We start from the raw sequence: 25,776 nt of genomic DNA, 5'->3' as shown, positions 1-25,776 counted from the left end.
TAGTGGCAAATCTTGTATTTGCTCTTCACTGATTATTTGTGTAATGAAGTGACTACAAGGATCTTCTAGACTGCAGTCTATAGCAGGGGCCACCTTATGGAGCACGTGCTGATTTATCCCTATAGCCCTTAGTGACAAGGACCAGGAGGTCCAACCAGGAACCTCTGAACAGACTTGTACATCAGCAAAGGCCTACCAGAAGGGGCCAGGGAAGGCATCATCCTCATACCTGCTCCATGAGGATAGAGCTCCCCCATGCTTCACCATCCCCAAAGGCCCCAGTCCAGTAGATCAAAGGGACAATCTCCTTATTACCCTCTACTATATTTGGAAAGAACAAAGACTAAGAGTCAGGAGGAGCGAACCTGCTCACGGCTTGGCTGGTAGCTAGCTGCATCCCCTTGTCAAGTCAAGTCATCTTCCTAAGCTTCAGTCCTCTCTTCTGTAAACTGGAGGCAAGAGAGCCCTACATTCCAGATCCAGGCATTACACTTCCACGTATTACCCGAGTCATTCCTCTCTTCAACTTAACATTCAAACAGGAAACTCATTCTTATCCCTATTTTCCAATACTAAAGTCCCCTCCAGTCCTCATCTTGGTGAGAGGTCAACCCTGGGTTTTTGAGAGCTCCACTGGCAGAACAGAAGCTCCCAAGGGTCCTCTGTCTACTAAGCAAGAAAGACTTCTGATAGGGGCCCCAAAACAGACTCTCAATTGCATGAGGACCAACCAGGTCATATTCAGAAAGGTCCCTCATCAGGTTGACCAGAAAGTAATCAATTTTTCAGCCACGGCAAATTACAAAGTCTAAGTCACAACATACAGGAGAGCAAGGAATGTCCGCTCTGAGAAAGCACTGAGCAATTAAGTACTGAAGTAGTTCCATTTAAGGAAGGGAGAAATTAAGTGACTTAGTGACCAAGGCCACATAAGTAATGAGGAAATCATTTTTAAGTGCCTATTATATGCCAGACACTGTGCTAACTACTGGAGATAAAAAGCAAAAGACAGCCCCTACTGTCAAGGAGCTTACATTCTATGGTAGATAGATTGCACAGGCTTAGAGTGCTGAACCTGAAGTCAGGAAGACATGAATTCAAATCCTGCCTCAGATGCCTTCTAGCTATATAACCCTGAGGAAATCATGTAACCTCTCCCCCAGCCTCAGTGTCTTCATCTGTAAAATTGGGATAATAACAGCTGTTCTGACCTAGGGGGTTGTTGGGAAGATAAAATGAGAGGGTATTTGTGAAGCACTTTGAAAACTGTAAAGCACTACATAAATTGCTAGCTATCTAATAGGAGACTATGAAAAAAATTATGTACAAATACACACATACAAGATAAACTGGAGACAATGAATAGAGGAAAGGGAATAGCATTAAGAGGGTTCAGGAAAGGCTTCCTGTAGAAGGTGGGATTTTGGCTGAGACTTGAAGAAAGCCAGGATACAGAGATGAGGAAGGAAAGCATTTCAGGCATGGGGACAGTCAGAGAAAATGCCCTGAGCTGAGAGATGGAGTGTTTTGCTCATGGAACAGCAAAGCTGCCAGTGTCATTGGATTGAAGAGAGCGTGGTGGGGAGTAAGGGAATTCATACCCACATCTACAGTCCAAGACAAGCACTCTATACTTCCCTTGCAATCTTCCTTCCCACTTGCCCCCTCTCCCCCACTTCCCCAGAGTGTAGGGAAAATTCAGAGTTCCTACAATTTTATGAATTCTAACTGAGATGAAAATGACTTGGCTTTCTGTGGAAAACAGCATCTGATTAAATATTATACTCTCATCCTCATTTTCTGGTGCTGCCTCCACCCTGGGAGTAAGACACAGAACCCCAACCTCAGCTAATTGGCATGGTGAAAGAATGAAGCTGACAGCATAAGTCAACAGGGCTGAGCCTGGGGGGGCAGGCATCTTAGGATCAGAGAATTTAGAGCTGAAAAGAACTTTAGAGATCATTTACTTCAACTCCTTCATTTGACAGAGGAACTAAGGGAGGCCCAGAGAGGTGAAGCCACTTGCCCAAGGGCATACAGCTGTTAAGTGGCAGAGCCTTCTAAATTTCTCCTTGCCAGGCACAATGCCCATCCTGGGCAGTGACATACAGAGATTATTGGAAACTGAGGGAATTTCAAGGATTAGCATTATCTCTAGCACATGGCAGGGGTGGAGGAGAGCCAGGAGATAAGTCCAAGAAGTTATCCCACCCCCACCCCCATTCCCTTCCCTCCATGGCCTATCCTTTGGCAATGTTGCTCCCTCATTCTCAGTCCTTACAATCTCTGATACTTTGTCAAAAAAGAAGGGAAAAGTCCCTTTGAGTTGGCACACAAAGGTTCTCCCCAAACACACAACAGCTGGTTAAAGCTTAGGCTCCAACAGGCTCTATCTCTGTTTGTAGCCAGGCACCTTTACTCTGTTTCCCAGCCCCAGACTGGGGACCCTCCTTCTGATCCCAACCACTGAGTAGTCAGTCAATAAACATGTATTAATTATTACGTACCAAGTCCTGTGCTAAGTGCTGGAGATACAAAGAAAGGAGCTCACAATCTAATGAGAGAGACACCAGGTAAACAATTATGTACCCACAAGGCATGTTTAGGATAAATAGGAAATCATAAACAGAGGGAAGACACTAGATACAGAGATCAGGAACAGCTTCCTGTAAAAGGCAGAATTTTAGCTGGGACTTGAAGGAAGCCAGGGAATCCATAGCAAAGATGTGAGGATGGAAAGAGGAAATGCCTGGAGTTTGGGAGATAGAGTGTCTTGTGGGAGTAACAACAAGAGGTCAGTGTCATTGAATCAAAGAGTATGTGGAAGGGTATAAGGTGTTAAGAGGAATGGGGGGGGGGGATGGGGGGGATGCAGATTATGAAGGGCTTTGAATACCAAACAAAGGAATTATATATTTGATCCTTGTGGTGACAGGGAGCAAGTGGAGTTTATTAAGTAGGGGGATGAATGATCAGAGCTATGTTCTAGGAAGTTCACTGACAGCTAAGCGAAGCATGGACTGGAGTGGAGACTTGTAACTGGGAGCCCAGCAGGCTATTGCAATATTCCAGACCTGCATCACAGTGGTGCTAGTGTTAGAGGAGAAAAGGAAGCATGTGGAAGAGATGTTCCAAAGGTAAATTCAACAAGCCTTGGAAATAGATTGGATATGGGGGATGAGAGACAATGAGGAGTCAAGGCTAACACTTAAGTTGTAAGTGTGGGACCTGGGAAGAGAGTGGTGTCCTCTACAGTAATAAGGAATTTAGGAAGAGAGGGAAGTTTGGGGAAAAAGAAAATGAATCCAGTTTTGGACATGATGGGTTTAAGATATCTACATCCAGTATGAGATATCCAATCAACAGAGAGGTGCGACTAGAGGAAAGCAGAGAATCATTTGCGTTGAGGATTATAAGCCTAGATCATGAAACCCATGAAGTCAATAAGGGAAATAGTATAGAGGGAGAAGAGAAGAGGGTCAGGACAGAGGCTTGGGGGATACTCTCAGAGTGACTGAGGGTGAGATGGATGACGATCCAGCAAACAAGACTGAGAAGGAGCAGGCAGAAAGGTAGGAGGAGAAGCAGGTTAGAGTAGTGTCAAGAAAACCTAGAAAGAAGAGAATATCAAGGAGAAGAGGGTAATCAAGAGTGTCTAAGGCTGCAAAGAGATCAAAAAGGATGATGATTGAGAAAAGGCCATTAGATTTATCAATTAAAAGACAATTTTTGCAGAGAGCTACTTCAGTTGGATGAAGTCAGAAACCAGACTATACAGGGTGAAGAATAGAGTGAGACGAAAGGAAGTGGAAGCACCTTTTGTAGATTGCCTTCTCAGGGAGTTTTGCTATTAAAGGCAGGAGGGATATGGGAACGATTGTGTGAATGGATGAATCAGGTGAGAAGGGGAGAGCAAATTCGCATGTTTGAAGGCAGTTGGAAAGTGGTAAGTATATATAGAGAAAGTGAAGATAAGTGAGAAAGTGGGAATGACAGAGGGGACGCAATCTATGGGAAAAGATGGGATGCATTGGCTCTTGTGCATGTAGGTGGGTGTAGCCTTGGCAAGGAGAAAGGTGAAGGAGATAGGGGCAGAATGCATCTGAGCAATACGAGATGACAAGAAGGGGAGAAGAGGGAGCTCTCAGTAAATATCTTTGATTTTTTTTTTCAGTAAAATATGAAGCAAAGCTCTCAGCTGATAGGGTAGAGGTAGGCAAAGCCTTGAGAGATTGAAGAAAAGATGGACAGTTTTGGAAAAGTTGCTGAGATGAGTAGAATAGGAAGCTAATTATGGAGGTGTCGATTTAATATCCCTTAACTTAAGTCACTACCTAATGAAACCCAGTGACTATTCACTGGGCAATTACCTCTGCCAACTAACTCACAGATTTGGGCTACTGTTATTGGGAAGACAGGTAGAGCAAGAGAGCATGGGTGACTTAGTTTAGTCTGTATCCACTGCTGAAGACTGAAACTTCAAGATGGGAAGGCATGTACCCAAGGTTAGCCAGTGACAGTGACAGGCAGAGGCAGGCATAACACTGAGGTGTCTTGGATTCCAATCCAGTGCATCTTCTACTAGAAAAGCTGTTCTCTTTTTGGACCAGACTGTGATGTCATTGATGTAAGAAATTCCTTTGCAATGTTCAGTCTTTGAGTGTCAGATAAGGGGCACTTCAGAAGTGAAGATTCACCTAGGTCTTCCTAACTTCAAGGCCAGCTTGGTATTTACTATACCACCAATACTCTAGCTACACTGCTTTTCTCACTTGCTCTACCTCAGTCTCATTGCAGAGCTCAGCTCCTGAAAGTCCCCCTTCCTCAGAACACTTATCCTGCCTTTCATAACAAGTGCTGGGGTAAGAAGAATCCGTTTTTCTTTAGGTAAGGCATTATCTACTTTTTAAAACAGTGGTATCAAACTCAAGTAGAGAAGGGGCCCACTAAACTGGCAGGTTCCCTCCTAGATCCCTGAAGGATGTTGACATAGGGGGTGTAGTAGGTAAACCACATATTAACAAACCACATATTAACATTATCTATTATCTATTTCCTAATTACATATTCATCTGGTTCAGGCTTCACTCAGCCACAGCTGTATTTGACACCTCTGTTGTAAAGCATTTTCATAATGAGCTGATTATTTGATAGTAATAACTATAAGAATAATAGGAAGCATTAGACTTTTAGTGCTTTTTTGTTTTTGAGGAAGAGTTAAGTGACTCACCCAGGGTCACACAGCTAGTAAGTGTCTGAGACTGGATTTGAACTCAGGTACTCCTGACTCCAGGGCCAGTGCTCTTTCCACTGAGCTGCCCCCTTTTAGTACTTTCTTTTAACATATTATTTCATTGTATCCTCATAACAACCCTCAGACTCCAGGACTCTGTTTACTGTGAAGGAGCCCTGGAAAGTGGGAAAGGAGATAAAGAAGAAAGGTGGCAGTGCCTATGTTCTAACTCTGTCTCACTACCTGTGTTACCTTGGGACAAATCAACTCCCTTCTTTTAGCCTTACTTATTCATCTGTCAAATGAGAGAAAATTGTAACAGATGATCTTTGGGGTGGTAAAGTAAAAAGATAGTTGAACTTGATGTCGGAGAGCCTGGGTTCAAGTCCTACTTTTGATATTTGCTACCTGTGTGACCTTGGACAAGTCACTTACCTCCAGCCCACAATTTACTCTTCTGCAAACAGCTTCAACTAGATGATCTATAAGGTCCTTTCTGGTTTTAAATATATGAGCATAAGAGCCATTTCTCTTCTAAATCCTTACTTTACAGATGGCCAAACTGAGGCTCAGAGTTGGGAAATGACTCGTCCCAGATCTGGGGGTTATCTGCTGAAGCCCTAATGGTCTAGCCTGCCTTGCTTCCTTTTTTGGACAATACTCAGAAGAGTCGCACAATTTCAGAGTTGGAAGGGACAGAGACCATCTAGTCCAAACCACAATGAAGGAGGATTTCTTCTTCAACATATCTGGCAAGTGGTTAACCAGTTTTTGCTTAAAAACATGCATGTGCATGTGCCTCACTACCTGATAGTTTGGGGTACTCCTTATTTTTTGAAATCTTTTCCTTACATCACGTCTTAAGGTGGAACAGAACAAGTTTCTTCCCTCAAGCCCTTCAGATGCTTGAAAACAACTATTATATTTCCTCTACTCTAAGTTAAACATCCCCAGGCAACTAGTTGGTAAAACGGAGAGAGCGCTGGGCCTGGTTTGAATCCAGCCTCAGACACTTACTAGCTGCATGACCTTGGACAAGTCTACCTCAGTTTCCTCAAATGTAAAATGGGAATGTTAATAAATAGCTCCTCCCTCACAGGGTTGTTGTAAGGAACAAATGAGATACTATATGTAAAGCACTTGGCACAATACCCAGCACACAGTATGCATTTAATAAATGATTGTTCCCTTCCCTCTGGTTCCTTCAATGGATATGACTTGAACTTGAGGCTCTTTGGCATTGTAAATGGTCTCTCTACATCACTGTCTAGTATTGATACCCTCACAAAAATATGGAGCCCAGGATGGGATAGACTATTACATATGTGTTCTGACCAGGACAGAGTCCAGGAGGACTTTTGTTTCTCTAGCCCTCACTTTCTGCCTCTCTTAATGTAGACAAAGATTATGTTTGCTTGCTTGACTGCCGTATCATGCTATTGACTCATGTTAGGCTAATAAAAAGTGTAATTCCATGAATGCTTCATTCTTAGCTTGCTCTCAGTTTACCTGACTCTTGACCTTGGCTCAGATGCATGATTTTCCCTTGACCAAGGTCCTCCATCAACTTTATGTAACTTCTCTATATTCTCTGTGAGTCCAGCACCATTAATAACCATGGCAGGTCCCATTTCTATGGTAATTTTACAAAGTGTTTTCCTCACAACCATATGAGGTTGGTTGTATGAGAGTTATCACTATCATTCTGTAGAATAGCAATCAGGGGCTAGCAAAGGTCAAGTGATTTACCCAAGGTTACAAAACTAGTAAGGAGTGGTCTCTGTGAAATTCAAGAGTTGAAGATGGTCTCCAAATTTATTTCCACCTCTGACATCCCAGGGCTATGAGTAAATTAATAGTGGAGCCAGAATTTGGACCCAGGTCTCCTTGCCCCAAATCCAGTGCCTTTTCCCCTGGAGTATGCTCCTTCTCTAAGCCCTGAATGCCTCCCCATTCCGGTAAAATACAACTTGAGTAAGGTCCACAGGTGATGGCCCTTGCCCAATTCCTGGAACCAAGAGAAGGAAAGGCAGTAAGGGGCCCTTGGCACAGAAGATCTTAAAAACAAACAGACACAAAACCCTGCGGAATAGAACAACCTTCCCGGAGAGGAGAAACCAATATTCCTGGATAGATTTGTCACTGTATAAAACAGAGGACCAAATTCAGATAAAAAACCAGGCACATCTTGATGGTACAGGTTTCTGTTTGGCAGGATGTGAGTCAAAACAGACCAGCAGGAGGGAGGTGGGTCACTGAAGCAGGAACTGAGAGTGCTGAGACTGGGCTCCATTCTTGGCCTCCAGTCACTGGGGGGATGATGGGGAAGGGAAGGAGATAGCAACTTCAGGCAGGTTCTGTAAAGACTGCTCGGACATACCACCTCCCCCTTCCTTAACTTCAGACAAACTGACCTAGTCATTGTTCCCAGAACATATCAGACACATTCCCATCTCCACGTCTTTTCTCAAACCATTTCCCTTGTCTGAAATGCCTTCCTCCTTCCAAGTGTTACTTTTCATTCAATGATAATAACAATAATTATCTTTTACATAGTACTTTGCAAAGAGCTTTACATATGTTATCCCATTTGATGCTTGGAACAATGCCGTTGAGGGTAGGTGCTATTATTATCTTCATTTTACAGATGAGGAACCTAAGGAAGGAAGAGGTTAAGTGACTTGCCAAGCATCACAGAACAAGTAAGTGTGAGAAAGGATTGAATTCATGTCTTCATGACTCATGAGTCCAGCATTTTACCTGCTACACCCCCTAGCAGTCTAGCCAAGGTTTGGCTCAAATCTTACCCTATTCCTCCACTAAGCTTCCCTGACTACTCCTCACACCATCTCCTCCTCCTCCTCCTCCTCCTCCTCCTCCTTGGGATTCCGAAAGCACTTAATAGATGTACCACTCACTAGGATCTCTTCACACTATCTCACTCTGTTTCTTGTCAAAAGTGCTCCAGGCCAGCTAGATGGCGCAGTGGATAGAGCACTGACCCTGGATTCAGGAGTACCTGAGTTCAAATCCGGCCTCAGACACTTAACACTTACTAGCTGTGTGACCCTGGGGAAGTCACTTAACCCCAATTGCCCCGCAAAAAAAAAAAAAAAAGTGCTCCATAATATGGGGTGGTGATGACTACAGTAAAAAATGGTGGGGCTGATGAATTTCTACTACCCTATCCATGAGAACTGGACCCCATTTGTCTTTTGTCTGGTGTTATTGTTTCACTGTCCTCACTTCTGATGCTGACACTGAGGTTTTTTCTCTCCCCCTGCCCCTGCTCCCGCTCCTTTCTATCCTAATCTACCTGGTTCTTACAGTGAGTCACTCCTAATTAAGGAAGTTGAGGACTGAAGTCTCAAATCAGAACCAAGCCTCTGGTGGGGAGGGGTCATCTGGGGAGGAAACTGTAGGATTTGAGACCCTACATTGATAAAGAAAAAGTCACTATCCTTCCAAATGGAAACTACAACTTTTTATTTTTCAAGATACATCCCAGAAAAGCTTTGACCAATCTTCCACCTCTAGGCAGAATCTTCCAGTCAATCTTTTTATTCCCATTTTATAGAGGGAAAACTCATTCCCAGAAAAAGAAAATTACTTGCCCAGGGTCACACAATCAGTGTCTAGGACACACTGAGACGATACCAAAATCACTGACTTAGTGACTACATGAAAATATACTAATAGCTACTACAGACCCAATCTCCCCACCCCACCCCCCTTGTTTTTCCTCTCCCCTGCCCACCATTTTCAGCAACCATACATACCCTGACAGGCACACCTTTCCCAGAAACCCCACCTGCTCCTTACCCCTTCCTTGACTCACCATCCCATCTTCACCAAAGATAGCTAGGCTGGAAGGTGGGAGCCCTGGAGAGATGACTGGACACAAAGGCAGGTACTGGGAGGGGGCATCTGACAGCAGGGAAAGAGAGAGTATGGCTTTTCAATCCAGTTGCCCTGGATGGGTTGGTTATGCCCTTATAACCATTCCTAAGCCTTCTTGTTTTTGATAGCAACAGGCATTTCTATGGTGTTTTAATGCTTATAAAACATTTTTCCCAGGGGGCAGCTAGGTGGCGAAGTGGATAGAGCACCGGCTCTGGAGTCAGGAGTACCTGAGTTCAAATCCGGCCTCAGACACTTAACACTTACTAGCTGTGTGACCCTGGGCAAGTCACTTAACCCCACTTGCCTCACTGAAAAAAAAAAACAACAACAACAAAAAAAACACATTTTCCTCACAAGTTTTACTATACCCATTTTACAGATGAGGAAACCAAGGTTTCATAGAATGCAAGTAACCTTATGCATAAGATGATTTGAGAGCTAAATAGGACCTTAAAGAATATCTGGAAGGGAAGAATTCATGACCAAACAAGAGACAGAGAGCATTGTGAGATGTAAAATGAATAATTTTGATCATATTAAATTTTAAAGTTTTTGTACAAACAAAATCAATGCAACCAAACTTAGAAGGAAAGCAGAAAACTGGGAAACAATTTTTACAGCAAGCACCTCTGATAAAGGCCTTATTTCTCAAATATATAGAGAACTGTGTCAAATGTATAAGAATACAAGTCATTTCCCAACTGATAAATGGTCAATGGATATGAACAAGCATTTTTCAGATAAAGAAATCAAAGCTGTCTATAGTCATATGAAAAAATGCTCTAAATCACTATCGATTAGAGAAATACACATTAAAACAACTCTGGGGTACCACCTCAAAAGTCTCAGATTGACTAATATGATAGAAAAGGAAAATGATAAATGTTGGAGAATATGTGGGAAAATTGAAATACTAATGCATCGTTGGTGGAGCTGTGAACTGCTCCAACCATTCTAGAGAGCAATTTGGAACTATGCGCAAAGGGTAATCAAACTGCACATAACCTTTGATATAGGAACACCACTACTAGGTCCGTATCCCAAAGAGATTTTTTAAAAGGGGAGGGAAGGACTCCAAAAACTCACAAGTTAAGAGTTTGATTTCCTTACTCAGAGGATCTAGCAATACCTTCTCTTGAGGAAGAATGAGTGTATCTCTAGAGTCTGATCTTGAGATAATCCATGAACCCCTTACCCAAAAATATCTCTCCACCAGACTTGCCAGGGAATCATTGGCCCTCCAACCTGGTCTAAAATTCATGAAAGTGTAGAATGTTTGTGCATAAAGAGACCTTGGAACATACAATGTTAGAACATACAATGTCTGGCTATAACAATAGCTCCCATTTACATGACACACTAAAGTACAATAAAACACCTTAGTCACAACAACCTAGTAAGGGAAATGGTGCAGGTATGATCATTCCCCTGGGACCCATAAAGAACTCTAGCTCCAAGGACTTGATTGTCTCAATCAGGGTCATAAAGCTAGTAAGATCAGAGCTAAGTCTCCAGACTCTGTGACTTTACTGCACTCTGCTGCCTCTATAACATGGAACATTAGAACACAGAATGTTAGAGCTGGGATGGACCTTAGTGATCATCTAAGACAACCAGAAAAGAGAATAAACTTGCCCAGGGTCACCCAGTTAATTAGAGCTGGGTTATCACCAGAACCCCAAGTATCCAGATTCCTAGGCCAGCACTCCTAGCACTGTACCCATTGTTATTCCCAGAGGTAATCTAAATGCACAAACAATCTGAACCTTGTTTCCCATTCCCCCACCTCCTCCCTCCCCTTCCACCCCCGCCTAGACACAAACATACAACCTTTCTTCTAAGTTGGTCTCTCTGGGCTTTCTAGGTTATCTCCCTTCTCACTTAAGCCCCAGGAAAGGGAGGACCAATAACTCCTCCCCCAAGATAAATGTCTGAATCACACATGTTTTGAAGATGAGGATCTTGTTACTGGAAAAAAGAAAACTTGGTTTCCCCCTCCCTTTTCCCACTCCATCACCAGCTGTCCTCTAGTGTGAGAGAAAATAAAAAGTTTTATCTTTTTAAAGATGTATAATAACTAGGGAGAAAAGGTTCCCAAACTCCAATCTTAGCAGCTCTGACCCAGGATTGAGAGGAGAGGAGGAATCAAACAGGAGTACCTTGCAGCCATTAATCCCCCTAAGACCCCCCCTCCTTTCACTTCCCCCCCACCCAAGGGCAGGGATGATTTGATACCTACCTCCACCAGGGCCCTCCAGAAGTCAACATCACACATACACGCATAGACACACATGTATGACCCACGGTCATAGAAAGTTAGGAATTAGGAGTGAACTTATAATAAAGAATGTTCAAGCTAGAAATGATCTTTGAAGCCATCTAGTCCAACTTTTTCATTCTTCAGGTAAGAAACAGAAGTCAAATGGTGTTGTCAAGATCCCACAAAAAAGTGAATGGTATAATCAGACTTTAATTCCTAGGGCAGTGCTCTCTTTAGTTCACCTTATTCATGGTAGGCGGGATGTCACTAACAAGCATGCCTCTCTCATTAAAGGGAAAGGAGCCATGCAGGTTTTAACTTGGTCACCCATTCCATAGTACTGAGGGATAAAGGGTGATGGGAGAAAAGAAAAGAAAAGAAAAGAGGTCATCAAACAGTGGGATCCCAGTAGCAGGAGATGGTAAGGGAGGAACAGCAACAGCAAGATGACTCACTCTAAGCTAGCTTGACCATCAGCCACCCTGCCTCCTTTTGTGTTTCATACCACAGACCATTAAACTGAGGCCAAGAGAGGATTATAACAGCTGCTTTCAGGGGTCACTAAGGATCCAAGAATTCCAGATGTTTGGGTCCCCTCCCGCCAGCTCTCAGCAACAGTCATAGCATCAAAGAATCCTAGAATTAGAACTTTGGAGGTAAAAGAGATCATACCCTAGCCACTTATTTTTACAGATGAGTATAAACTGAGGCTCGGAGTGGTTTAAGTGATTTCCCCAATTCATTCAATGAGTTGACTGCAGGTGCGATGTGGGCACAGTAGAAAGGACACTGGATTTGAAGTCAAATCTTCTGATCTTAAAACCCAGCACAGTTACTTATCAGTGTGCCTTTGGACAAGTCACTTCAGCTCTTCTTTATCCATAAAAGAAAGGTGTTTGAGTAAATATAACCTCAGATCGCTTCTAATTCTAATGTTACGATCTAAACCCAGGTCTCCTGACTCCCAGCCCAATGTTCTTCCCAGTGTAATGTGCTGCATCCCCACCCCCTCTCCCATCCTCACAGAGACCCATTGTGTTAGTCTCTGTTTTGAGGCAGCTGCTGATCAGATTCTGGGAAGCAAAGGGGGTCATTACAGGCAGAATGAAGACTGAGCCCTGCCCGAGAAGGAGGATATGCTGAGGAGGGAAGGAGGTTGCAGGATGGGGATGGTAAAGAAGCCAAGCTCCAGTTCTATTACCCCGGCTGGCTGGCCTGTTTCGGCTCCTCGACCGGCTCCTCTGTCTCTGCAGACGCGATCGCCTCAACAGCCGGTAGTAGTAGGATGGTCTCCCAGCACTTTTCCGGCCCCCGGTCGACATGCTGTTCCCCCTCTTAGAGAGCCCCTAGCTCCTGACCCTGCTCCACAGCTACCCCCCAAGGGGGTGGGGGGACCCAGGCCAGCTCCTCAGGGGCCAAGGGCCAGGGGATGAGGAGGAAAGAACCCTGAGCCCTGGGCACACTTCCAAGTCAGGCATAGAGGACTATCTGAAAACCACAGAGGTCCCACTCTACATCTCAGCCTCTGTGGGGTAGAGCTCCTGGACCCCCTGCTTGCTCAACTTAACTGCCCCGTTAAACTGTGGAAACAAATTCTTCCTCCAACGATAAGCCTGTTGGAGTTGGAAAGAGGAAGGCAGAGTTGGCATTGGCTCCCAGTTGTATGAGAAGGGGGTGACGACTGAGGAGGGGGGAGTAGGTAGCCGGAAAGTCAGTTTGGAAGAAATCCCGGACTGGATTATTGTGTGGTTGAAACAATGAGTTTGGCCATATGGGACTCCCCTTGGAGTGATGCCCACGGGGATGGGGGGGTGGGGGGAGAAGAGAAGGGAAGAGGTGGATTCCTATGCCAGGAAGATGCTTGTTATGGTATGGGAAGGTTATTGGAAAACAGTTAGTCCTTCCCCTTCTCATTATCCCTCCCCAAGAAAGATCCCTTCCAACTCCAAAATCCCAGTATTCTAAGATTCTAGAAATGTATGAATGGTGCTCAGAGAAGCGTGATCTGTTTAAAAAAAAAAAATGAACAGGGTATTTGGGTTCAGGTGACCTTACTGTTTCCTACTAGCTGTGTTACTTTGGATGAGCCTTTCACAAGGTCTCAGGTTTTTTTTTACCTGAAAATGAGAGAAGCAGGAATAGCTGATGTCTAGGATCACTTTCACCTTTAAATCACCTGTATCCAGAGTGGTCCTGCCTTTGGTAGCATCCAGATCCACCTGTCTGATAGTCTATAGCTCAATGCTAAGAAGGGAAGATGGTTTGATAATTGGTTTCCTTTATAATCCTATGTTTTATGCATTTAAAAATATTATTCTGAGGGGCGGCTAGGTGGTGCAGTGGATAAAGCACCGGCCCTGGATTCAGGAGTACCTGAGTTCAAATCCGGCCTCAGACACTTGACACTTACTAGCTGTGTGACCCTGGGCAAGTCACTTAACCCCCATTGCCCCGAAAAATATATATATATATATTATTCTGAGATGGGATCCTTAGATTTCCCCAGACTGCCAGAGGGGCCCATGATATGCAAAAAAGATTCAGAATGACTATTCTAGAGGGAGGGAGAACAGAGTAGGGCCATACTGGAGTTCAGTGATCCTCACTTACCAGAGTCCAAAGGCTGAACCTTGTGAAAGTTTGGCAAACAATCGAGAGCGTTCGAACACACACACACACACACACACACACACACACACACACACACACACACACAGCCCTTCAGAGCAGGAAAAACACTAGATTTGAGCTCAAGTCTCAACCGAACTGCTTACTGTTATGTGACCTTGGACAAGTCACTGCCACTCTCCAGGTTTCAGATTCCTCCTCTGTGAAGTGAAAGGGTTGGACTAAATGATCTCTAAGGTCCCTCAGGCTCTAAATCCTGTGATATTCTACACATGCATGTACACAGGCAGGCCTGAAGCCCTGAGGGAACCATGGGAAAACTTTCATTACAACTTGAATGAACAAAGCATCAGACAACACTAACCCTCACCCTAACCCCCTAGAGACCTTTTTGCCCTAGCTGTTCAGAGTGAATAATGGCACATTCCACAGGCTGGGAAGTTGATCTAGAAATAAGGAAGCAAACATCTAGGGAAGGAAGGAAAGAGAGGATGGGACCATAGGCAAGCCAGATGGTACTAGTTTTTCAGCTTGGGATTTAGGGCATTCTCAAGCTACCTTACCTGTCTTTCAGATTGATGGGTGGTAGGCTAGGAGATACCACTACACACACTTGAGTGAAATGATCTAAGAGCTAGAGGGGACTTTGTGACAGAGAATGTTGGAGGTGTAAGGAATCCTAAAATATTCAGGGATGGAAGAGCCCTTGTAGAAGCCACCTATTCCAGCTGCTTCACTGTAGAGAGGAAGAAACTGAGGTTTAACAGGTGATAAATTCCTCCAATATCAAAGATAACTCTTGTATCAGGGGAATGGGATGGGATAAGTATTTATTAGGCACTAAATATGTGCTAAGCACTTTGCAAATATCATTTCATTTGATCCCCCAACAACCCTATAAAGTAGGTACTATTATTAGCCCCACTTTACAATTGAGGGAACCGAGGCAGAGCTTAAGTAATCTGCCCAAGGTCACACAGCTAGCAAATGTCTGAGGCTGGGTTTGAACATTGGGCCTATAGCCAGGAAGACCTAATGTGCCACTGTGCCCCCTAAGCTGCCTCTACCTACCACCTGCTTCTCAGGGTAATTAGAAGAAAAGCATTTCACAAACCTTAAAGCACTACAGAAATGTAAGTTTCTGTTATTGTTACTGTCCAAGGTCATACAGGTAGCCAAGGACAAAGCTGAGATTCAAACCTACTTCTTCAGTTCATTCTTTCCATTAGACTTAAGGGGTTCTAGTGCAGGAATGTTTAATCTACACCTCAATTCCATAGGAGAGCTGACTCTAGAAAGGAAGTACAGGAAGAACAAAATCCTGTTGACCTTTTGGGGGAAGGAGAGGATAAGAAGCTTGACTCTGGATCCTCTAAGAACCCCACTGGTTCAGGAAAGGGCACCTGCCCAGGGAAAGGATAAGATATATAAAGAAGTATATTGTTCCCACTTCAGGTAGACTAATCAGTTTGTAAAATTGGGACCCATGAGAAAGTTACAAAGAGGTAGATTTCAGCTCAACAGGACAAAGAACTTCATAACAAGTAATGCTTTCCAGCCACAGAATGGGTGGCTTTAAAGGTAATTCGATAACCATTGGTATTCAAGTGTTCAAGCACAGGGTAGATGACCACCTGTCAAACACACTGTAGAGAAGATCCTTGCTTAAGGTAAAGAGTTAGGAGGGCAACCAGGTGGCACAGTGGATAAAGCACCAGCCCTGCATTCAGAAGGACCTGAATTCAAATCTGGCCTCAGACACTTGACACTTACTAGCTATATGACCCTACACAAGTCACTTAAACTCTCATTGCCCTGGAAAAAAAAAGGCAGAGTTAGACTAGATCAGTGACTCAAATAGAAATGGGAGAAACAGGGAAACTAAACCATACATGACAATCCCTGCAGGCTGCATACTGACTTAGAAAACCGTATGCTCACATCTACGTTTTATTGTCATTATTTATTTTATTAAATATTTTCTGATTACATTTTAAGCTGGTTCTGGCACTGAGGAGTGAATGCCATGTTTGACACCTCTGAGGTCCCTTCCACCTTCAAAACTTCTTGATGGCAGGATAGTGGAGGTGGTGGTGCTGCTTGTATCCTCTGCACCCCCACAGCGCCTGGCTTATAGGAGGTACTTGGCAAATGTTTTCTGCAATATGTCTAAGATTCTGATGGTTATTACAATACTCAATGTTAAACAGCATAGCAAAAAAGGGGGGGAGGTATCCTTAGATGAATCCAAAGTAGAACACCTTTTGCCCCTTTTGCTCCTATATATTCATACTTTTCAGAGGAAAAAAACCTACCTATCCTCAAATTTCTAACATGATAGTTGTTTTTATTCCAATATAATATCCCAAAGTTAATAAGTAGGCTAAGTGAAACTTGAACCCAGTTCTCTTAATTCAATCTTGATCTTGTTTCCATTGCACTTTGGATGGACAGTGGAAAGATTTCTTCTCTATATCGCCTTCAGTAGCCAAGCGTCCTTTGAGTTCTGCCCACTGTTCCTTTGAAAAGTTACTAAAATGCATGTCTTTTATTCCATTCCCATGGTTGCTGCTGTTACTCCTGGAATATTATAGTATTCTCTTGTTGCCCTTCTTAGTCCAGGATCTTGCCGGTCCAATCCAACCTTGAGAATATGGCAGATTATTATTATTTCAAAAGTAGTGTTTTCATATTATTCTTGAATAAGAGTGACAACAGAGTCCTATTTCTTGAGCACCTTAAGGTTTGCAAAATATCTTACTCACCACAATCCTATGAAGTAAGCAATATAATCTGTCATTTCAGTCGTATCCGACTTTTCATGACCCCATTTGGGGTTTTCTTAGCAAAGATATTGCAATGCTTTACTGTTTCCTTCTACAGATCATTTTATAGATGAGAAAACTGAGGCAAACAGGGTTAAGTGACTTATCCAGGGTCATACAGTTAATAAGTGTCTGAGGACAGATTTGAATTTAGAAAGATGAGTTAGTCTTCCCAACTCCAAGTCTGGTACTCTATCTACTGAGCCACCTAGATGCCCACAAGTATTACTATCCCCATTTTAAAGATGAAGAAATTGAAGCTTCAAGAGGTTGTACCTTGACCAGACTCATAAAGTTAGTAAGTGGCAGAGAAAGGACTCAACCTTGAGCATCCTGAGGTTGGTGTTCTCTCCCCACTGTCTGTCATGAACCTTTGATGACACTTCATTGCCTAAAAAATAAAGTCCAATTCTTTAGCCTTCCACAACTTTCCAACCTCAATATTCTCCATTCCCTTGCACACACTGTACATGCCAGCCAAACTACCCAAAACATGCCATGTTCATTCTCATCATCCCTATCTGTTACCCTGACCCCATATTGTACCCATCTGTTAAAGGCCAAATCTAGTCACACATATCCTTTCATAAAGTCTTTTCTCACTACCCTGAGGTCACAGTGAGTGCTCTCCCTTCTGGTTTCCTACAGTTCTCACCTGTTCGCCCATTGGCCATTCAGCATGCCTTCTGGATAGGGTTGGCTATCTGGGTTATATATAAAGGCATCCTCCCCAAATAGCCTCTGAGCTTCTTCAGAACAGAGACCCTCCTTTGTATTTCTCTACCTCCCAGCATGGAGCATGGAACATTAGATTATGGAATCACAAGATTCAAAAATAGAAAATACTCTAGAAGATTTTCTATTCTAAATCCTTCATTTTTATAGATAAGAAAAGTGAGGGTCAAAGCTTAAGTGACTTACCCAAGATCCCATAGCTAATAAGTTACAGATTTGGGATTCAAAAGTAGGTGTTCTGATTATAAATCCAATCCATTACACCAGCTGCCTTTCCTTAAAAAGTACTCAGTTGAGGTTTGTTGAATTGAATTAACTCAAATTTCTCTTGCCACATAAGAACTTCAACCTGGCTTCCCAGTAATATGGAAGGAGGGTTTCCTTAGGAGTTTTACAATGGACCCTGACATTTAGAGCTCAAGGTGACCTTCAATCTGGCCAGGCATGAGAATACTCCAAATCCCAGACCCTGGGCAATATTCCAGGCCAGGTTTTCCAGTCTCTTCTCCTGCCTGTCAGTGAGAAGGGGAGCAGGACATGACAAGGTCAGGTCAGGCTGGGGAGATTACAGCTGGATGGCAGACGCTTTCCCTGTACCCTAACTCCTCCATACTCATCCCTCTCCCCAATCCCCAGGTAGAGAAGGCAATGTCCCTAAGTCCGAGAATCCCCAAGCAAACAATGATCACACATTTAGAGCTGAAACAGAGCTAAGAGCTTGTGTAGTCCAACTCCCTCATTTTACAGATGATGAAACTGTATTGGGGACCACTGAGGAGTCTGGCTTGAAATCTGTCTGAAATAGTCTGCTTTGTAGGGCTTCTGAGGACCAGCATGGGCACTGAAATGAGCCAAAAGCATCTTCTCTACTCATCCATAAAGAACTGCATAATTACCACTTTGGTCCTTGGGGTTTTACATTGTCCTCTCCTTGAAAACTCGTCACTCTTTTCCTTACAGGAGGGGTCATAAGTTCATAAGCTATAGGTCTGGAAGGGACCTTATAGCTCATCTAGTTTAGCCCCTTCATTTAGTAGATGAGGAAACAGGCCAGAGAGATGGCACGACTTGCTCAAAGTTACACAGCTCCAAAGTGGCCAATCCAGGACTCAGAAACCCTTCTATAGGTACCGCAAGAAACTTTAGATCCCAGCAAGTCCAATTCCTCCCATTTTACAAGTGAGGAAACTGGGACCAGAAGAAGTTGAGTGACTTGCTCGTGATCATACAGGTAGTAAGTAGCAGAGATAGAATTCCAGCCTGGATCATTTGATACCATATTCAACAATCTTTCTAACATAGCACTCTGCCTTTCTTTGGGGGAAAAAAGGGAACTACACAAATGTTCCCTGCTTTCCCAGTTGTGTGTCCAAGGACTGGACCATCCGGTTGCTCTGGATCCATCAGAAACAATCTGCATGCCCTCAAAACCCGATTATTCACATGTGAACTATCCAGCCAACCCATTTCAAACACCAGATCCATCTCCTCATTTCCCAGGCAAGGAGAATAGCTAGACAGAAGTGGGTATAATGAGAGCAAGGGGAAGGGGCCCAAAGCTCCAGGGCAAATGGTAGATGGGAAGAAGGGAGAAGAAATGACTGTGCTGTTTTTCCAGAGGGGAAGAACTGCTCTAGTGGAATTCGCCTGTTCTCTCTGAGGGGGCTGGGTTTGGAACAAGGGAGGCCCTGGTACCAAATCTTATAGTAGCAGAGGCACCATGAATGGGGGTGGGAGGAGCCCCTTTCCAGAAGAGGAGCAGCAGTTCTCTGAAAAGACACAGGTTTTCTCTCTTCTCCTGCCTGAAGAGTTAGAAAAGCAAACATCTGGCAATAATTCAGTAAAAAGGAAGCAGCCCTTTTCCCCCAACTCTATCCCCCTCCCCCTATTCTGCTCCCTGCCTCCCCAAGTTCCCGCTCTCTTATGTCCCCAGCAGCTTCACAGTTTTCACATCACACAGACCATACAATTGGCAGAGACCTTAGAAATCATTTGACAGAGAAGGAAACTGAGGCCTAAGTTGGTGAGGGACTTGCCCCAAATCATACAATGACTCATTCAAAAGAGCAAAGTCCATGGACCTGACCAATATAATAGGTGTCTGGAAAAGCTTGAACATCACAAGGTCCCTAACGCAGAGGCCCCAAGCCAGGCTGACAGAGGGGAAACAACTACACATATCCTCTGTCCCCGTCTAAACAAAAGAGGCCAAGGCAGACCAGCAGGGAGGTTCAGGTTACTGTTGGAGGCCCAGAGAGACAGCCAGTCTGGGTCTGCAAGGCACAGTGAACAGCTTCCTGAATCCTGGAATGAGGAGGGGCCCTGGCCTAGACCCCTGCTGCCCCAGGACATTGATGGGGGATGGGGAAGAGGCTAGGTAATAGGGAATGTGGAGGGTGGAGGAGTCTGAGCCAGTACTATTCCTGGCTCCAAAATACCAAAGGAAAATTACCTTTCATGTTAGAGGTAAGGGACATGACTTCCCCAACAGAAAACTTCTGGCTATATTTCTCCCTTAATAGCTCCTTACTTCAAAGACCTGGGATTTCATTGGCTACTCCTTCCACTAATGCATGCCCTCTGTACTGTAAGTAAAGGTATCCTCATGAGTTTCTAGGACAAAAAAATCATTCATCCTGCTATGGACAACCAAATGTTGATGCTCTCTCTAGAACTAGACTACATTGCTGGGACAATAAGAATGCACAGTCCACTGCTAGGCACAAATGAAAATAGACCTGCCAGAGCCTACACTACTCTGGTAGAGACATCAAGACCATATTATCACATACATACTAACAAAGGAGTCCTCAGAAGATGACTTCCCTGAAATAATTTCACATCACTTCAATTCCACAAACATTTGCTGAGCACCAGTTGTGTTCAGGGTCCTATACTGACATGGCCCCAAGACCAAGAGGAATCTGATCCAGTTTCCTGCCCATTATAACCTCTCAAGGAAGATGAGAGGCAACTTGTTATAGCAGAAGCAGCCCTGGATTTGAAAGTCTGATGGTTTATGTTCAGATCCTGACTCTGATGCTTCAGTTCAACATAGCTGGACAAGCACTGAAGTGTCTGTCACGTGCCAGACACTGAACTAGGGAATAAAAAACAAACAGCCCCTCCCTTGGAAGAATGTGTATTCTACTCAGGAAATAATGCTATAAGGGGTGATGATTAGTGACGGTAGCCAGTATTAACAGAGTTCTTTACAATTTGCCAAGTCCCTTACACCTGTTAGCTCATTCAGTTTTCACAACAACTCTGCGGGGTAAGAAGTATTATTACTCCATTTTACAGATGAGGAAACTGAAGCTCGCAGAGGTTATATGATTTGCCCAAGGGTGGCAGGAATAGAACAAGCACTTATTAAATGCCTACCATGTGCTAGGCACTGTACTAAGTACTTTACAATGTTATTTCATTTGAACTTCACAAGGACCCTGTGAGGTAGGTGCTATCATTAGCCCCATTTTACAGTGAAAGAAACTGAGACAGACTGAGGTTAAGTATCTTGTCTAGGGTCACACAGATCGGTCTGAGGTCATATGTGAACTCAGGTCTTTCTAACTTGAAGTCCAGCATCCTAAACTGTGCATGCATCACCTACAACCTCCTAATACATATGCAGATAAGTACAAGCTATATAGAAAATAAATACTAAGGTGGGGGTGGTTTATTTGCTTATTTGGTTTGGGGTTTTGGTGGAAGAAGTACTATAGTATGAATGGAGACAAAGAGATGGATTTGAGAGATGTTATAAAGGTAGAATTGACCAAGACTAGACAACTGATTGGATACAGGGAACAAGAGTGAAGAAACAAGAATGATTCTTCCATTCTAAAGCTGGGTAACTAGAAGAATGGGGGAGATCTTGACAGAAACAGTGATGTCAAGAACCAGGACTTGAATCCAGGTATCTGTACCCTAAGAGGAGTGTTCTTACCACCTTATCACAGATGTGAAGGAATGATTATCTGATACTTCCCTGCCCTTCACTATTAAATGAGATAATATTTGTAAAATGCTTGGCATAGTGCCCAGCACATAGGAGGCACATGATAAATGCTTGTTCCTTCCTCTCATTGACCAAGAGGATTTAAGACCCTGGTGCCTCTGACTTTGTGCTACTGAATGTAATCTAGTCGAGGAATGCTATCTTGAAAGCCAGATGTCAGTTGGTCTTATCCAAGATAAAAGGTGTGTTTTCTAGGCATGGCAAAGGGGCAGGGAAAGGCATGAGTAAGGAGAAAAGCCTTAGTGGATATAATGTGGTGGGCTGCGCGCAGGTGAGCAGAGCCGCTTATATAAGTGATCTAAGTAACTAGGAAGCAAGAGAGGGACACAGAAAGAGGCAGAAGAGAGCTCTGAATGCAAATCTTCCTAAATTTCATATAATCCTAGAGTTGGGGAGGATCTTAAAGGTTATCAAGTCTACTCTAATCACTTTATCCTTTCTACAGTGTCCCCCAGTAAGTGGCCATCCAGACCCTCCCTGAATATCTCCAGTAAAAAGGAAACCCGTCAATGAGACAGCCTGTATTATGGGTATTTTCTTATTTAGCTGAAATCTGCCTTCTGCTCACTTCCTCTATCTCCTATCTGGAGCTAATGGCTGGAGCAAATCACATTGCCACAGTTGGAGAATATCAGAACTACTCTCTGTGGCAAGAGCCCAGCACCAGGCATAATGCCCAAGGATGGTCAAATGGTAGATTCCAAAATTGTTTAAAAGATGGTGGAAGAAATAGGTGGAATACCATCTTCCCCAGTAAAAAGGGGGAAACCAAGCCTGAGTAATCAGACTTGGAGAAGTGCACAAAATAGATCATCTCATAGCAAAGGTTTTTCCTTCATTGGAAATAAGGAAGGAGACAAACGAAATGAATTAGGCCTTTAAAGTGACAGCATCATAGCTGCTTTCCTTACTCCCTGCACTCCAACCTTTCTTCCTCTTTGGGCAGTGACTTCCTTTTCTTCCACTTTCTCCATTGCCCTCAAAAAGAGGAAATTAATCTCCAACACCTCTTCAGTTTGGTTGTATCCAATTAAGTGCCTAATCCACACAATGAAAAAAATCAGATATGAATTTTGGTGTTTTTTTTTAAAGTGAGGCAATTGGGGTTAAGTGACTTGCCCAGGGTCACACAGCTAGTAAGTGTTAAATGTCTAAGGCCGGATTTGAACTCAAGTACTCCTGACTCCAGGGCCAGTGTTCTATCCACTGTGCCACCTAGCTGCCCCCAGATATGAATTTACAAGGCTACCTGAGGTGGTCCCATATATCCAACTTTTGTCCTTGCTGGGCCCTGCACAAAGACACCCCATCTCCCAACTCCGGACTTTCTCACTATTTCCCAGGCCTGGAATTTTCTCCCTCCTCACCTCCACCTCCTGGCTTCCCTGGCTCCCTTCAAGTTCCAGTTAAAATTCTACCTTCCGGACAGCTAAGTGGCACAGTGGATAGAGCACTGGCCCTGGATTCAGAAGTACCTGAGTTCAAATCCGGCCTCAGACATTTGACACTCACTAGCTGTGTGACCCTGGGCAAGTCACTTAACCCCACTTGCCCTGCAAAAAAAAAAAAAAAAAAAAACCAAAACCCTACCTTCTACAAGAAACCTTTCTTGATGCCTCTTTAATGCTAATTCCTTTTCCTCTCTTGAATATTGCCAATTTATCCTGCATATATATATTTTTTTACTTTTTTGGGGGGGCGGGGCAAGGATTGACTTGCCCAGGGTCACACAGCCAGTAAGTGTCAAGTGGCTGAGGCTGGATTTGAACTCAGGTCCTCCTGAATCCAGAGTTGGTACTTTATCCACTGTGCCACCCAGCTGCCCCCTATCCTGCATATATCTTGTTTGTTGTTGGGGGTTTTTTTGTTTTTTGTTTTGCAGGACAATGAGGGTTAAGTGACTTGCCCAGGGTCACACAGCTAGTAAGTGTCAATTGTTTGAGGCCGCATTTGAACTCAGGTAGTCCTGAATCCAGGGCTGGTGCTTTACCACTACGCCATCTAGCTGCCCCCTGCATATATCTTGTTTGTAAACCATTGTTTTACTCTAGTCTCTTGAGAGAAAAGATTATCTTTCATCTTTCTTTGTAACTCCAGCTCTCCAGCTCCTTAGCCTGATGCATAGTAGGCACTTAATTAATGCTTACTAACTGACTTAGTGCTACTACAGTCTATTACAAAAGGCAGGAGTTAGCACCACCTCTATTGCTATTTTGTGTCCTAGAGCAACCTCTTTAGGCCACTAGCCCCTAAATGAATATAGAGACATTTATAGAACCTCATCTCACCAGGATCCTATAAGGAAAGATATAGATTTAGATGGTTATGAACTTGAATAGGTGATGGTAGACTGGCTTCTCATATCTTTAGGCTTCAAGTTTATTAAGTCTAAAGAGCTGGACAGAAGGGTCTGTGAATAAAACTTTAAAACTTTGAATTTCAATAAATAGGGGTCTTAGAGATCACTGGGCAACTTCCCACTTTGTGCAACAATCTCATACAGCTACTGTTTGAACACTTTCAGGGACAGGGCACTCACTCTCTCCCAAGGTAGCCCATCCTACTATTGGACAGGTCAAATCGTTGGAAAGTTCTTCCTTATGCTCTGGAACTTCTACTCATTGTTCCAAGATCTGCCCTTGGAGTCAAGCAGAATAAGTCTGATCCTTCTTTTTCCACAAGAAACCTTTAAATTACTTGAACATAATGATCGTGTCCCCAGTCAGTAGCGTGTTCTTCAGGCTAAATAGCCCTAGTTCTTTCAACTGATCCCCATATGGTTATGTCCTTGGTTGGACAAAGCTAGATTCTGTAGCCCCTCTTGGGGCAAGCATTAACCCTGATCTCTCTACCCAAAGCAAAGACATTCAAACTGAGGGCCAAACTATATAGCAGATACTGCCTGGCAGCAAGGTAAGAAGCTATACTCTGAGGGTCAGAGAAGTCCAAGTTCTTGGATATTAATAGCAGAAATAGAAATTGGACAAAGGCCTAGACAACCTCTTACTCACCTCAATGAGTCAACGGCGCTACATTGAGAGGCATAGTGTCCAAAATGCTGGTAGCTATGGTACCATGTGACTACCCTAATCACACCACGGGGGACGTTCTGTTCAAGACGGGACCGACGTTTCAGGAAGGGTGTCGATTTATTGGATGGCATCCAAAGAAAGAGCCAGAATGCGAAAGGGCCTCAAAACCGTACCATATGAGGGATAGTTGAAGGAACTCGGATGTTTAGTCCAAAGAAGAGAAAACTTCTGGGAATCTAAGAGCTGCCTTCAAATATCTGAAGGGTTGACATGGGGAAGAGAAACTAGGTCTGTTCTGCTCGGACTCAAAAGGCAGAACTAGAAGCAGTGGGTGGGAGCCATAGAGAAGTAGGGGTCAGCCCAGTGTAAAGAAGGATTTCCTGGCAATGAGAGCTGTTAAAAAGTAGAATGAACTGCCTCAAAAAAAACAGAGTTCCCATGGCTAAGGGTGTCCCAGGGAAACTAGGAGGTGGCCAGAGGGAGGGGGGTCGGGGTTCTGCTCAGATAGGAGTTAGAATAAAGATCATGAAATTCAGTTCCCCACCCCATGCAAGACTCTTTTATGCAGTGTCCCACACAAGTGGGCATCCATCCTGGGTATGTACACTTATGGCAAAAAACTAAGAGGTGTCTTCCAACTCTAAGATCTCTGATTATATATGTACCTTGCATTCTCCCTAGCAACCTAAACTAGCATCTGGGCAAGCCTGTGGCCTTGGCCAGGATTATCCCCTTAGGCCTTAGCACCTGTTTCTGTACTTCTCCCCCACCATAAAGTACAGTTCCCATCTGCATGTCCCAGCCAACACAGCAGAGCTTGACCTCAAAACTGTTGGCTTTTGCGTCTTTCTCCAATATCAACAAGCCAGAAGGGTTCCATCCAAAATGCCCATCTTTCCTCTCGGCCTCCATTACCCAGGTTCCAAAAGTGGGGTGTTACATATGGTTCCATGACAAAGCCTGGTTGTACATCCCTAGTTCCCTCTCTTTGCAGGTTTTTTCCTTCAACCACCCTTCCCCCTTCATCATTTTTTTTTTTAAATCTTGAAGCTAAATGTAGTCATCTGTGAACAATTACAGGCTGGCACCAGTCAGGCTATGGAGAGAAAGGAAACGCTTGTTTCTTGCTGAAATGCACT

At 43.8% G+C, this 25,776-nt stretch overlaps 1 protein-coding gene across 6 annotated transcripts in view; it reads right to left on the bottom strand.

Moving 5' to 3' along the window:
- The window catches only part of LOC122740557 (DAB2 interacting protein), a 336,399-nt gene that overhangs the window by 215,307 nt on the left and 95,316 nt on the right, over nt 1-25,776 (bottom strand). For 3 of the 6 annotated variants that reach the window (XM_043982900.1, XM_043982901.1, XM_043982898.1), the window contains exon 1: nt 12,598-12,980. The exons of 2 other annotated variants lie outside the window; for them this stretch is intronic. In XM_043982900.1, the coding sequence (XP_043838835.1) occupies nt 12,598-12,718 (121 nt within the window). In that variant the 5' untranslated portion in view covers nt 12,719-12,980. Of the gene's footprint in view, nt 1-12,597; nt 12,981-25,776 lie in introns of those variants that run through there. One more of the 6 variants, XM_043982897.1, reaches the window with a different exon arrangement.

The sequence above is a fragment of the Dromiciops gliroides genome, chromosome 2 (genome assembly GCF_019393635.1).
Source record: "Dromiciops gliroides isolate mDroGli1 chromosome 2, mDroGli1.pri, whole genome shotgun sequence".
NCBI lineage: Eukaryota > Metazoa > Chordata > Mammalia > Microbiotheria > Microbiotheriidae > Dromiciops > Dromiciops gliroides.
Note: the sequence above shows the minus strand (reverse complement) of the source record. Positions and strands in the feature narration are given on the sequence as shown.